Here is a 12,595-nt window from a genome sequence, read left to right on the forward strand (position 1 = left end):
TTGTTCTCACTCACTTAAAAAAAAAGATGACATAAACTACACAGTGGCGCATGGAGCTGACCTGTGAGGCTGGACGCAGCTCGTGGCGAAGCCCTGGCACGTGGGCAGCGTCCTGGGTTCAATCCCCAGAGCCAAAAGAAAGAAGGAAATACAATTAAAAAGCCCATGGCTACCATACCACAGCTGGAGGTCAGCGCCCAGTGGAAGCTCTGACCTCTCCCCCTACCCTGGCCCCCCTCACCTACTCTGTCTCTGGGGCCCTGTGTAGGCGTCCTTGTGTCCTTGTCCTGTCCTCAGTGTCTGTCCTTCCACTAGTCCTCCTTGCTGGAGCAAGTGACATGGTTCCTTCCCTCCCCTTCCTTCCCCCTCCCTCCCTCCCTCCCTCCCTCCCATCTTTCCTTCCTTCCCTTCCTTCTCTTCCTTCCTTCTCTTATTAATTAGTTGACCTTTTCCGTGGCTCTGGGCTTTGAACTCAGGGCCTTGCCCTGTTTCAGCAGGCACTCTGCTGCTGGCCCACAACCTCAGCCCTTTCTTGCATTGGTTACTTATTTATTTTTGTCAGTCATGGGGCTTGAACTCAGGGCCTGCGTGCTGTCCCTGAGCTCTTCTGTGCAAGGCTAGAGCCTCTACCACTTGGAGCCACACAGCTCCACTTCTGGTATTCTGATGGGTACTTGGAGCTAAGAATCTATGGACTTCCCTTCCGGGGCCGGCTTCGAACCTTGATCCTCAGATCTCAGCCTCCCAAGTTAGCTGGGAGGGCAGGCGTGAGCCGTGCTCACCTAGCTGCCACCTTATGCTGCTGGCCTCCTCCTCTTCCTCTTCCTTCCTTTTGACCCCAATGTCTGCAGCCCCCCGGCGGCCAGGCAGTGCCTGGCTGTCCTGACGCCACCTCTCCCGTCCCCGAGCCCTATCCTGGACTATTTCGGGCCCAGTGACGAGCAGCTCACCCTGCGTGCCTGCTGCAAAGGACAAGGCTTGGCAGGCCAGCCTGTGCTCCTCGGGGCCAGCTCCTCGGTGCCCTCCAGGCCCCGGCCGGTCCCCGCGGTGTCCCCCGCAGTCCTCTGCTCTCCCCGCACCGCACCTGCACCTCCTGGCCTGGACCTCTGATGGGAAGCACTGGGCTCGGCAGCCCCCACACCTCCGCTGTGAATGCCGCACACGGCAGGGGGGGCCACATGCCAATAAAACTTCATTTATAGATGCTGCGATGAGAGCACCACGGATGGCATGTGCTGGAAATGTAGAATTGACCTTTTTGGTTTTGTTTTTTTTTCTCCTCTCTGATTATTTAAAGATGTACAGTGAGTTAGCTCATGTGTTCTGAGCAGGCAAAGGACTTGGTTTCCAGCACTAGGAAAGAAGCCATTAAATAAAAACTAAGAAGGTAAAAGCCATTCCCAAGCCAGGCACTGGGGGGCTCACACCCGTAATTCCAGCTACTCAGGAGGCTGAGACCTGAGGAGCACAGTTCAAAGTCAGCCTGGCTGGGCAGGAACGTCTGTGAGACTCTTATCTCCAATGAACCAGCGAAAAACTCTTAAGTGGCTCTGTGGCTGAAGTGGTAGAGCGCTAGCCTTGAGCTGAAGAGCTCAGGGACAGAGCCCTGGCCCTGAGTTCAAGCCCCGTGATACACACACACAGAGCAAAGAAGCCTGGCCCGGCCCCAGCCTGTCCCCTTTCAAGTCCTCTTCTTGTGTCCAGACCCCCCTATTCTGTTTCCTGTCATGGAACCACACACTGTGAGACTGTTGTTGGGGTTTTTTTTGAGGGGGGGGGTCAGTTGTGGGGCTTGAATTCAGGTCTGGGCGCTGTCCTCAAGGCAAGCACTCTACCACTTGAGCCACAGCGCCACTTCTGGTTTTCTGGTGGTTCACTGGAGATAAGAGATGGACTTTCCTGCCCTGGCTGCCTTTGAACTGGGATCCTCAGACCTCAAGTCTCCTGAGGAGCTGGAATTATAGATGTGACCCACCAGTGCCTGACGGCTTTATTTTCCCTTATTTTGGGTCTATTTGAAGGAGCATATTGCTAGGTCTTGTGGTAATTCAGCCTTCCAGCCATTTCTCTACCCATCATTTCCAAGTTCTGGCCTTGTGGCGTACGGGGAGGTGGGGCAGCAGAGGCGGTGGTGAGATTGGACTGTCTGCAATTCCATGGTTGTCCATGAGATGTCGCTGTTGGCCCAGTCCCATGTTAGTGCAAGCCTGGGGTCTCCACCTGGCCTTTTAGCCAGTGTCGGCCAAAAGGAGGGTCCAGGGTTCAAGGCTTAGCTCCACCCAACTGGGCTGGCCTCAGTTTCCCCTCCATGAATCAAGCATGACACTGAGGCTGCTGGGAGGGCTCCGGGAGGCCAGAGAGGGTCAGGTGTCAACAGCTTTCACCCCAATAGGACAAGGACAGGATGGAAGAAAGCTCAGTGCTGATGCCCTGGCTGTGGGGTGAAAGCCCACGGGAAGTTTGCCATCTGGGGAAACTGAGGCTCCAGGTCATTTCCTGTGTGTTCAGGGATCTTGATGGTGTCTCCAGAGCCTTTTCTTTCTTTCTTCCTTTCTTTTTTTTAGTGCCGGTTCTGGAGCTTGAACTTGGGGCCTGGGAGCTATCCCTGAGTTCGTTTGCTCAGGCTGGTGCTCTACCACTTGAAACACAGCGCCATGTCTGGCTTTTTTGTTAGTTAATTGGAGATTAGAGTCTCATAGGTGTTTCTGCCCAGTCTGGCTTTAAGCCACAACCCTGGGATCTCAGCTTTGCAAGTAGCTGGGATTATGGGCATGAGCACTGGCACCCAGCTTCCAGAGCCATTTTAGGGAGCTGGGAGAGGCAACAGAGGCCCCTTGAACAAAACAGGCCGGGCCACGAGGGTTATAAAAACAGGACCGAGTTTAATTAATACTGAGGTGTGGGGAGGTGTAGACGCACGCTGGGGCTGGGCTCCAGGGCCCTGCACCCCCCATTTCTATGTACAGACTTCCCCAAGGGGAAAATGGTCAGTGTGTGGCCAGGCCACCACAGGCCTGGCCATTGCATCGCTGGAATCGTGTGTGGCAGGTCAGCCACAGCTAGCAGCCATTGAGGAGCGAGTTCTGAATATCTTCCAGGACTTGGAGGAGGAGCTCTCCTTGGGATTTCATGCCATCCAAGTGGACTGGAATTAGAAAAGCCAGAGTCAGGGCTTTTCGAAGGAGGCCGACTGCTGGGTCAGGAGACCAAGGATGGAATAGTCTCTGTGACCAACAGCCAGGAGGACTGGGGGCAAGACTCAAGGAGGGACTTCCATGTTTCTCACATGGAAACAGAGAGGAGCAAGGGCAGCCACTGAGCTCAGAGCTCCGCCTTTCCCCCCTCTGGGGCGTGGCCTCAACTGGGTAGAGGACTCCATACCCACTTCCACGCCGTCCGCCTCCATCTCCTGCTTATATTTCTGGTACATGGGCCACACGTGTCCATCAAAGAGGCCGGGGGGATCGGGGACTGTATACTTGCGGGTACTGCAGAGAGAGCCGGGCAATGGGGAACAAGGTTTGGTGTTTTGTTTGCTCGGTCATGGGTCTTGACCTAGCCTGGGTGCTGTCCCTGGTATCTCTTGCTCAAGGCTAGCACTCTACCACTTGGGCCACAGTGCCACTTCTGGTTTTCTGGTGGTTAAACTGGAGATAAGAGTCTCACAGACTTTTCCTGCCCTGGCTGGCTTTGAACCGCCATCCTCTGATCTCAGCCTCCTGAGCAGCTGGGATGGCAGGTGTGAGCCGCTGGAGCCCGGCTTGGGAACGAATTTTCTTATCTGAAGATTGTGCCAGGTCCTGGGCCTCCCACTTGCCCCTGAAGAAGGAGGGGTGTCTAGGGCCCCAGGGGCCTAAGAGATACCTAGGAATTGGGGGGCCCTGGGGTGTCCAGTGCTCACATCTCCCTTTCCCACTTGGGGTCCCAGCACCCCCCCCCAGGCTCCCCACCTTCTTCTCCGCTTGGATTCCTCATAGGGGACAGTCAGGAAGTACCGGCGGGTATAAACGTCCAACAGAGGCCTGGGCCAGGAACAGGAGTGGGGGACACGGGGTGAGACAGGGCAGCTCCCCCAATTCAGATGGGCCCAGAGAGCTGTGTTGTGCCATCCCAGGTTGCACAGCAAAGTGGACCCACCCAACCAGCTGACTGCTGTGCCTAAGCAGGCTGAGGTTCTAGAAGGTTCTCTGGGCTCCCACCCTACACGCACACAGGGAGAAGGTCAGGGAGGTGTCAGGCACTCACTTGTAGCTGTAGATCAAGAATCCTTCCAGAAGCAAAATGTGGGTGTCAGAGGCGCCGGGCTGGATGGTGACCCCGTGAGCGCGGGCAAATTTCTGGGGGTTCTGCAGCCAGGCCTTCACGGTGCTCAGCATGGCCGCCATGTCCAGCGACTCCAGCACTGCGTGGGGGAAGGTGGGCATGGGGGGAGGGCATGGGGGGCCGTGGGGGGCGGGTGGGGGTGGGGTGGGGTGGCTGGCGTCCTTACCGTCCCATTGTTTGAAGCCGTCCTCCCCAACTGCTATTTGGTCCTGGGGCTGAAATAGAGCAGCCCGAGCCTGGGGCTCAGTGCTCACCCCTGTGAGGCCCTCCCGCCTCACCGCCTGGGGGGCTGCTAGGCACCAGGGGAGCCCCACGGGGAGAGGTCCCACCATCACCCACCGAGGCAGGGACCCAGAATCTATCATGCACTGGGAAGGAGTGTGAGCCACCAGCGCCCTACTGTAGTCACTGTATCTCGAGTGCTATTCAACCCAGTTCCGTGGCTCACGCCTGTCATCCCAGCTGCTCAGGAGGCTGAGAGCTGAGGAGCGTGGTTCAAAGCCAGCCTGGGGCAGGAAAGTCCATGAAACTCTTTATCTTATTACCCATGAACCAGCAAGAAGCCAGAAGTGGAGTTTGTGGCTCAAGTGGTCAAGGGCCAGTCGTGAGCAAAAAAATAAATAAATAAATAAAGCTCAGGGACAGTGTGCAGGCTCCGAGTTCAAGCCCCAGGTCCTGCGCCAGGAAAACAATAAGCAACAAAAACTAACACTGTCCCCAGTTCTCTTGGTCTCAACTCTCCCAGGGCTGGGCAGAGCCCTCTCAGGTGGGAAGTGTGTGTGTTGGGGGGGTGATCCCAGTGACCCCTGGGCCCCGCGCACCCCGGCCTTGGGCATCCACCTTGAAGAAGTCATCCTGGTGGATCACGCAGCAGTTGGGCAGCGCCGTGCTCAGCCGGTTGGTCAGGGTCGTCTTGCCGCCATTCGTTACTCTGCAGAGAGATCCCGAGTTAGGCTACGGCCAGGGAGCAGCCAGGCTCAGCGCCATGGCTCCTGCCTGTAATCTCAGCTACTCGGGAAGAGCGAGATTCCGAAGCACTCTGTTAGGGAAAAGCATTTGTGGAGACCCTCACCTTCAGTCGTAAGCCAGGCCTGGTAGTGTGCACCTATAATCCCAGCTGAGGTCTGAGGCTAGTCCCTGGCCAAACAACATAGAGACACTTCTGAAAAACAACTGAAGTGAAAAGGGTTCAGGCATGGCTCCGATGGTACAGCATGGGGCGGTGAGTTCTACCTTGGGCTTTTGCTTCATTGAAGCTAAGAAGCTGCGGGCCTTTCCTGCCCAGGGTGGCTTCCAACTGTGATCCTCAGGGCTCAGCCTCTGAGCAGCTGGGATGACAGGCGGGAGTCATGGGCACGTGTTTTTTGATTTTTGGTTTTTTTTTGGGGGGGGGGGGTGTGCCAGTCCTGAGGCTTGAACTCAGGGCCTGAGCACTGTCCCTGGCTTCTTTTTGCTCAAGGCTAGCACTCGGCCACAGCACCACTTCTGGCCTTTTCTATATATGTGGTGCTGAGGAATCGAACCCAGGGCTTCATGTATACGAGGCGAGCACTCTACCACTAGGCCACATTCCCAGCCCACAGGTGGGTTTTTCTGTCTTTCTTTCCTTTCTCTAGGCAGAGCACATGAGCGGTGTGTGGTTCACACCTTTAGTCCTGGTAGTAGTCGGAGGTAGAAAGATGGAGAAGTGCAGTTTTGAGTTTGGGTTTCCTAGTGAGAGACCCTATCTCAAAAAGACAAAAACCACGGTTCCAGCAGCTCAAGCCCGTAACCGCAGCGAGGCGGGAGGCAGCGCCCCAGCGAGCCACCTCAAGCTCGGAACCCGTTCAGGCTGAAAAGCCCTGGAGACACGATTGTCCAGCGAACTGAGTGGCAGCGCCAGCCTTGAGCAAAGAGCAAAAGCAAAAGAGAAGCTCAGGGACACGCCTGGAGTCTGCGTTCAAGCCCCAGAAACCTTAGCCTCCAAACCCCAGGTTTTTGTGTCTTTGTGCCGGTTGTGGGGCTTGAACTCATGGCGCTGTCCCTGAGCTCTTCAGCTCAAAGCTGGCGCTCTGCCACTTGAGCCACAGAGCCACTTCCGGTTTCGGGTAGTTCAATGGAGATGAGAGTCTCAGGGACTTTACTGCCCCGGCTGGCTTTGAACCTCGCACCTCAGATCTCAGCCTCCCGAGTAATTGGGATGCTGGGCAGGAGCCCTGGCTCCCGGCAAGCTCCTGGCTTTCACACCAAGTGTCCCCCCGGCCCCCAGGGAGGTTGTGGGAGAGCAGGACAGTGGGTCCTCTTGGCGCCCAGGTCTGACTGGACACCCACAGGGAATTTCTAGAAGCCAGTGAGTGACCTCTGCCCCAGTGGCAGCAGAGACTGAGGAAAGGGAACCTGCTAGAAGCTCCCCCTCCCACTGCGGAAAGGGGGTCCCCTTGTATGCTCATCCCGTGTCAGGTGAGATGCCATTTTAGGGACCCCACCCCCGCCTCACGGACTAACATTTGTATCTCCTCACTTGCCTTCCGGTTTTAGCAGGGTTTGCCTGCCGTTCTAGAGTCTTCCCTTGCTGATTTTTTAAAAATCTTATTTATTTTTGAGACAAGAGTCTAGCTGCAGAGCCCAGGCTGGCCTTGAGCTCGTGATCCTCCGACCTTTTCCCCTCCAGTGCTGGACCTACAGGTATGCACTACCACACCAGCTGTGGTTCTCTTTCCCTCTGGTTTTTGTTGTTCTTGACCCTGAGTAAAATCAGGGAATAAAATGCCTTCCATTTCGAAAAACAAAGCCTTGGATCTCACTCTCCTTTCCCCTCTGGGGACCCAAACCTCTCTCATCCTTCAGACAAAAAGTGCTATAGACAGACAGACAGACTGACTGACTATGGGCAGCAGGCAAGCAACCTCAGTTCTGGTCTTCTTAGCGTACCCTTCTCGTACCTCTCCTTTCCACCCCCACCTCCTGGCCCCCGGTGCTCACCCTCCGATGCCCACGATGACAGTCTTCATCTCCACGGAAGGCTGGGGGGACAGGGATGTGGTGGGGACGCAGTGAGGACACTGCCGCTGGTCTGCAGCCCGGCCCGGCTGGGGTGTCCTGGCTCCATTGACAAAACCCAGGGCCTTTATAGTCCTGGAGGCCATCTCGGGGGAGGAGGCTCAGGGCCAGAGCCATGGTGGAGGGGGTGAGGGGGGAGCACCTGTTCCTGGGGTGGAAATAACTCTGCACTGCCCTTCACCTAAATTAGTCACAAGTCAGGAGGCAAAGGGATGAGCTCCAGCCTCCCCCCCCACCTCACGTCCATTAAAGTCCCCCCTCCCTCCCCCTCTCTCCCTTCTCACCCACCTCCCCCCTCCCCCTTCCCCATCCGGGCCAGAGAACACCCAGGTCACCTGCCATGTGGTTTCCTTCCCTAAAAATATCACCCTGGCCTGGCCTGCCTCTTTCTCCGGCCTCCACCCTGACATTAAAAAGAAAAAAGGAAGTAAAGCCAGTCAAGCGCCTGAAGATTGTGGTTCGAAGCCCCTCCACCCCTCCAGCTTGCTATCTGCCCCCTCTCCCCCACGCACTGGGCAACTCCCTCCATCCGGCGGTGGAAGCTCACGTGGACTTAGGATCCGGGTTTCAGGAAATCCCAAGATGGCTTTGGATAGATGATCATCCCAACCTGGCCACTCATTCTCCGCAGCATGACACCAGAGCCGGGCTTGGCGTAACCCTAACCTGAGTCATGTGCGCTGTCCCTGAGGTGGCCTGGGGGGACATCATGTCTTACTCATCACCAGCAAAGGAAAAAAAATGGTAAGGCAGGAGATGGGTGTGGTGATGCATGCCTGAAATCCCAGCCAGAGGCAGGAAGATGATGAGTTCGAGGCCAGCCTGGGCTACACAGTGAGATGCTGTCTCCAAAAAAGTAATAACAAAAAAAAACCCCAGATGGTTTGCCCGGTTCTGACAGATCGTGACTGCAATCCTATTCAGGAAGCTGAGATAGAAGGATCATGGTTCAATGCCAGCCAGGGCAGAAAAGTCCATGAGTGCTGAGGGCCTGGGTGCTGTCCCTGCGCTTCTTTGTGCTCAAGGCTGGCGCTCTACCATTTGCATCACAGCACCACTTCCGGTTTTCTGGTGCTTTATTGCAGATAAGAGTCTCATGGACTTTCTGTCTGGGCTGGCTTTGAACCTCGATCCTCAGATGTCAGTGTCCTGAGTGGCTAGGATGACAGGCATGGGGTCCCCAGTGCCTGGCTTAGTATGGCTTCTTGTGTTCTAGGCCCCACTTCCACCCCTGCCCCTCTCCTGGACTTCAGCCCTCGCCAAAAGCTCTATGAGATCTGCGGGGCACCAGGCTGATCTGCCCAGGCCTGACCTGTCCCACTCCACCTGGGGTTCAGGCTTGTGGGGGTGCTGGCCCTCAGCTGCCACCCTCTCCTTGCTGTGGGGAGTCCGGGAGAGCTGGGGCTGGTTTATCCTCTGGCTTTCTGGTTCTCAGTGCTCTCTTTCTCTTTTGCTCCCCTGAATACAGATGCTTCCTGACCCCGACTCTTCTCATTCTTTTGGGGTTCCAGGGAGAAAGCATCTACTCTGCCATCTTGCTGCCCCCCCCCCACCTCTGGTCAGTTCTCCAAATAAAGGTGGTTAGAAAAGAACAAGATTGGCTCTTGCCTGTTCTCTGGCTTACTGTCCCACCAGGCCATCCAAATGGATGCCGAAAAATGGTTCATTTTAGGGCTGGATGCTTGCTGCTCATCAGGTGGCAGGGGCGGGGCTTGAACAGGTGGGGCACCAATGATGGGTGTGGTCTGACCATCTGGAGATTCAAGCTGTGGGGGTGTGGCTTGGGAGTGGGCGCAGCTTGAGCCGCGTGGGCGTGGCTCGGGGGCGGGGCTGGAGTGAGATGGCCTGCCTAGCAAGCAAGAGACCATGAGTTCAAACCCTGGTACCAGAGCTGGCAATATGGCCTAGTGGTAGAGTGCTTGCCTCCTATACATGAAGCCCTGGGTTCGATTCTTCAGCACCACATAGATAGAAAATGGCCAGAAGTGGCGCTGTGGCTCAAGTGGCAGAGTGCTAGCCTTGAGCAAAAAGAAGCCAGGGACAGTGCTCAGGCCCTGAGTCCAAGCCCCAGGACTGGCAAAAAGAAAAAAACAAAAAACAAACCCTGGTATCACCAAAGCAAAACAAAACCCAAAGGCGAATTTTACATGAAGTAATTCACCTTGTTAAAAAAAAATACCAGGAGTGCAATTTATTTCTGGATTTTGCCTCAACACCCACAAACAGGTCCTCTCCAGTTCCTCTTGTTTCCCCCATTCCTTTTTTGTGCCAGTCCTGAGGCTTGAACTCAGAGCCTGGGCACTTTCTCAGAGCTAGTGCTCTACCACTTGAGATGTGGAGCAGCTTCTGGCTTGTTGATGCTTAATTGGAGATAAGATTCTCATGCAGACTTTCTGTCCAGGCTGGCTTTCAACTTTGATCCTCAGATCTCATCCTCCTGAGTAGCTAGAATGACAGGCATGAGCTAACAGCACCTGACCTCATCCCCCTTTGTGTCCTGCATGGGGTCCCCCAGCTTGGCAGTCTCCCCCAGACCTCGCCCAGGGCCCACTCCTCTGCTGCCCACACCTTTCCTTCAGTAGGCTGACCTGGCTACCTGCTGCTACTCTATGGTCTCAGATCAGGGTGGACGAATCCTGTCTGTCCTTCTAGGTCCCGTAAAGACCCTGCTTTTGGGTTGAGTTCTCCAGCTGGGGTGGGTGACATGTGAGGGGTTGCTCCCCAAGATGCTTATGTGAATGACTAAGTGAATGAATGAATAAATGTATAACTGATTTAATGAATAAACAGGCGAGTGGTTGAATGAAGGGAAATATTTATGAGACCTCTTAGGATAACTGCACCCTTAGTTCAGAGTGTTGATTGGGTGAGGAAAGGATTTGATCCATTATCCTCAAACTAGGGACCCCAGGATCTCAGCCCAGCTCTGCCCTTCAGGCACCACCCCCCCTCGCCCCCCGTTCCTTCTTTCATGTCTGCCTGCTGGCCTGGCACCAGCTCCTGACTCCATGACAGCACTCGTGTGGGAAGTCCCTCTTCAGATGTCCTTGGAAGAGTACAGCAAAAGCATGTGAGCTCACACGTGCCGGCACCCGGCATGCACTTGGTGATGATACTGTTTTGGCACATGGCACCTGTTTTGGTGGTTCTGTCACCCCAGTGGTCCCAAAGGTCCTGGCACAGATGGGACCCCCCACTGCCCCTGAGGTGGGAAATCCAACTGACCATCCGAGAGGCACAGAACCCCCCGATTCTGTGGCAGGCCACACATGGCTGTGGCAGGGGGCAGCCACGGGATTTCAAGCTGGGCTGGTCTCTGTCATTCAGGCTGAGGCTCCTCCCTCAGCACTGCCCAAGCCCCACCCAATGGCAACAGAGACAGGGCGGGACTTCCTTCTCAGCTACACTTTATTTATGTCACAGCAAGTCCCTCTCCCAATGGCTTCACCGCGACCATTCCGAACCTCTCTGCATTTTGAACCCTCCCCCCCAAGTCTCATGGTGGGAAAGGTGGCTGTTGGGATGCATTCCAAGCGCCTCCAAGAGAGAAAAATCCAGTGTCCTTTGGACATCACCTTTATAATAACAATTTAAAATAAAACCACAAGAAAAAAAATACCCAGTATCCCTTTACAGACAGAGTTGGGGGGGAGGGGGTAGAGAGGTATCCTTTGCCTTTTGGTCCAAACTATTCCCCCAAATACAAATCTGTGGCAACACCAATTTTACCAGGTGCACGTAGCAGCTGTGGCTGGCTGGAGTCACCTCACACCTGCCAACAGGGGAGTGATTGCTGGAGGAGCATTACTGGGCCCCCCCCTTCTCTCTGGAGCAACGGCTGTGGCTGAGTTGGGGGTCAGTCTTTCATTCGCATTGTCCTTCACCCATGGGTGCTGGTGATGTGGAAGTGGTGGCAGGTGCACTCCCGTGGCTGAGCAGGCTGTCACCATGTTTTCGGAGGATCTTCCTTGCACTGGTGAAGTGTGGTCACACTGTCCCTGCCACTGGGTAATAAATCACCAGTGTGGGTGGAATGAGGCCCGTTGTATTCCTGGCTGCTATTTTCTGTCTGGAGAGGTCGCAGTCTTTGATAAAGATTGGGGTGCCACAGCTTCTTGTTACTGACAAGGAAGGAAGGTTTTCGGTGAAGCAAGCCGTCTTTGGTCACCAGGAACCTGGCATCTCCCAGAAGTGCCATTCTCATGGTGCCTTCATGATTTGTCACATCATTATTATTTTTTCTGATCATGGGGCTTGAACTTAGGGCCTGGGCGCTGTCTCTGAGCTCTTTTGCTCGAGCCTAGCATTCTACCACTTTGAGCCACAGCGCCACTTCCAGTTTCCTGGTGGTTCATTGGAGATAAGTCTCACAGAGTTTCCTGCCTGGGCTGGCTTCGAACCTCGATCCTCAGATCTCAGCTTCCCAAGTAGCTGGGCTTGCAGATGTGAGCCACTGGTGCCTGGCTGTCATCTTTTCCCCTTTCTTCTTCTTCTTTTTTTGTGTCAGTCCTGGGATTCAAACTCAGGGACTAGATGCTGTCTCTGAGCTTTTTCACTCAAGGCTGGTGCTTTACCTCTTGAGCCACAGCTCCACTTCTGATGTTTTGGTCATTATAATGAGAGATAAAAATCTCACAGACTTCCTTGCCAGGGCTGGCTTTGAACTGCAGTCCTTAGATCTCAGCCTCCTGCATGGCTGGGATTACAGGTGTGAGCCACTGGTGCTGGGCCTGCATTCTGCCATCTCAAGTGAGCGTGGGAGGCGAGGTCCCTCACTGGAGTGACAGCCTGGGCCTCTGGACCACATGTGGGTTTCCCACGGCCAGCCCCCCCCCCGCCCTCCCCCGCATCAGTACGAAGAGGCAGAGGCACCTGCGTGGGGGAGGGCGGGGCCAGGCCAACAGGGCACCCACGTCTGGCCCGTCCACCAGTCACTGCTGCCTCGGGCCCCAGGTGACACGAACACCTGGGCCACCATCCCACCTCCTTCTTCATTTGCCATTTGGGAAATGTAAAAACAAGACAAAACACCAGATTTCCAAAGGCTTCAGACTCACCTGGGCAATGCGGGGGCCCCAAGATATTAAAAGGACAGCTCTGAGCCCCCACCCCCCAGTGGGGTCGCCAGGCCCCAGCAGATTGAAAACCCTGGAACTTCTCAGGGCCAGAGCACAAGGCCTAAGACCTCAGCTACCTGCACTCCTGTCTTGAACCATTCTGCATCTCTCTCTCC

General features: G+C 55.3%; 1 protein-coding gene and 1 long non-coding RNA gene across 2 annotated transcripts; one reads left to right on the top strand and one right to left on the bottom strand.

Moving 5' to 3' along the window:
* Nucleotides 1-2,862: 2,862 nt before the first annotated feature.
* On the bottom strand, nucleotides 2,863-7,399 carry Nmrk2 (nicotinamide riboside kinase 2). Its single transcript, XM_048341986.1, has 7 exons — nucleotides 7,285-7,399; nucleotides 5,164-5,254; nucleotides 4,490-4,538; nucleotides 4,246-4,402; nucleotides 3,951-4,022; nucleotides 3,382-3,488; nucleotides 2,863-3,145 (listed from the first exon to the last, which is right to left on the bottom strand). Exons 1-7 carry the CDS (start codon nucleotides 7,311-7,313, stop codon nucleotides 3,060-3,062), a joined length of 591 nt encoding a protein of 196 aa, XP_048197943.1. The 5' UTR covers nucleotides 7,314-7,399; the 3' UTR covers nucleotides 2,863-3,059.
* LOC125348620 lies at nucleotides 6,464-8,948 on the top strand. Its single transcript, XR_007210392.1, has 3 exons — nucleotides 6,464-6,987; nucleotides 7,994-8,106; nucleotides 8,831-8,948. It is a non-coding gene; the product is annotated as an uncharacterized LOC125348620 (long non-coding RNA).
* The last annotated feature ends 3,647 nt before the right edge of the window (nucleotides 8,949-12,595 follow it).

The sequence above is a fragment of the Perognathus longimembris genome, chromosome 3 (assembly GCF_023159225.1).
Source record: "Perognathus longimembris pacificus isolate PPM17 chromosome 3, ASM2315922v1, whole genome shotgun sequence".
Lineage (NCBI taxonomy): Eukaryota > Metazoa > Chordata > Mammalia > Rodentia > Heteromyidae > Perognathus > Perognathus longimembris.